The 1960-nt window shown below is 52.3% G+C and overlaps 1 protein-coding gene across 1 annotated transcript; it reads left to right on the forward strand.

Moving 5' to 3' along the window:
- Positions 1-299: 299 nt before the first annotated feature.
- On the forward strand, positions 300-821 carry LOC145954985 (uncharacterized). Its single transcript, XM_083069680.1, has one exon. The coding sequence runs from the start codon at positions 300-302 to the stop codon at positions 819-821; it is 522 nt and encodes a 173-aa protein (XP_082925806.1).
- Positions 822-1960: the final 1139 nt, after the last annotated feature.

Consider the following 1960-nt stretch of genomic DNA (forward strand, 5'->3'; position numbering starts at 1 on the left):
ATTCTGCTAATCCTACAAAGGTCAGATCACAAACCGACCTCCTCCTCTATTTGGCTGTAGCAGAAAGTGCCATCAGCGTAGTGATAGTACAAGAGCACCAAAAAGTGCAGACACCAATCTACTTCATCAGCCGAGTCCTCCAAGACGCGAAGAAGCGGTACCAAATGATCGAGAAGCTAGCACTAGCACTTGTCACCGCAGCTCGGCGTCTCCAACCCTACTTCTAGAGTCACCAGGTGGTAGTCAAAACTGACTACCCCATCAAGCAAATTCTGCGAATCCCCGAGCTCGCCGGACGGATGATTGCGTGGTCAGTAGAATTGTTTGAGTTCGGCATCCAGTACGAAAGTCACGGACCCCTGAAAGCCCAATGCCTAGCTGACTTCATAGCCGAGCTCATGCCTACTACCGCCGAGGAACCCCAGGTATGGACCTTACACGTTGACGGATCCTCCAACTCTAAGGGTGGTGGTGCAGGTATCATATTGGAAGGGCCGAACCAAGTCACCTTGGAGCAATCCCTCAAGTTTAGCTTCAAGGTGACCAACAACCAGGAAGAGTATGAGGCACTTCTTGCAGGACTAAGGCTAGCCCGCGACCTCGGAGCTCGAAGAGTGAGTTGCAACAACGATTCGAAGCTCATGATGGAGCAGATCAGTGGGACGTACCAAGCAAAAGATACTCTCCTGCAGCGGTACTTCCACATCGCATCCCGCCAGATCTCGTCCTTTGACGAGTTCACCATACAGCATGTGCCTCGAGAACAAAACACCCAAGCTGACCTCCTGTCAAAACTCGCCAGCACCAAAAGGCCCGGATAGCACCAAACTATCATCCAGGAGACCTTGCACTCACCCAGCTTGGACGACAAAGTCGTCAACATTAGTGACAACGAAGACCTGGGGTGGATGACAGGCATCTGGAGTTACTTGAAAGAAGGGATCTTGCCCGAAGATAAGGACGAAGCTCGGAAAATGAGGATGAGATCGGCCAAATTCGTCATTGTCGGGGATGAGCTATTCAAACGTGGCGTCTCCACTCCACTGCTCAAATGCTTAAATGCGTCTCAGGCAGCCTACGTCATCGAAGAAATTCACCAGGGCATATGTGGCATGCATTCCGGAGCACGCTCAATGGCGACCAGAGTACTCCGAGCAGGGTACTAGTGGCCCACTCAGAAGTCGAATTGCCAAGACTACATCCAAAAATGCAAGGAGTGCCAGCAGTTCGGCAACACACACCGGCAACCGCCCGAAGCTCTCCACCATATGATGTCGGCGCGGCCTTTCTCCCAGTGGGGGATGGACATCCTCGGGCCATTCCCCCTTGCGAAAGGTCAACTGAAGTTCCTCCTGGTGGCAATCGATTACTTCACCAAGTGGATTGAGGCATGCCCACTTGCCAAAATCACCACTGAGAACGTGCAAAAATTCACCTGGAGGAATATCATTTGCAGGTTCGGAATCCCTCACACCCTCGTTACTGACAACGGCCGATAGTTCATCTCACAGGGATTCGAGAACTTCCTCTGCGAGCTTGGTATCAAACATCTTTCAACCTCGGTGGAACACCCCCAAACCAATGGCCAAGACGAAGCAGCCAATAAGGTCATCCTCTGGGAACTTAAGAAGCGGCTAGGAAACGCCAAAGGACAGTGGCCTGACGAACTCCCCAGCATCCTCTGGGCGTATCATTGCACCCCCTAGTCAACCACGCAAGAGACGCCTTACAGGCTGACCTACGGAGCCGACGCAATGATCCCAGTAGAAGTCGGAGAGACGTCCCACCGACGCCAAGTTTTCAACAACGAACAGAACGCTCGAGAGTTGGCAGCCGACCTCGACTTGGTGGACGAATTTAGAGACGAAGCTCAAATCCACGAAGAAGCCTGCAAGCTCCAAGCTTCCCGAAGATACAACACCCGAGTGAAACCTCGCTCTTTCCAAGTTGGTGACTTGGT

This window comes from Cajanus cajan, chromosome 2, assembly GCF_000230855.2.
Source record: "Cajanus cajan strain Asha chromosome 2, NIPB_CcT2T_4, whole genome shotgun sequence".
Taxonomy (NCBI): Eukaryota; Viridiplantae; Streptophyta; class Magnoliopsida; order Fabales; family Fabaceae; genus Cajanus; species Cajanus cajan.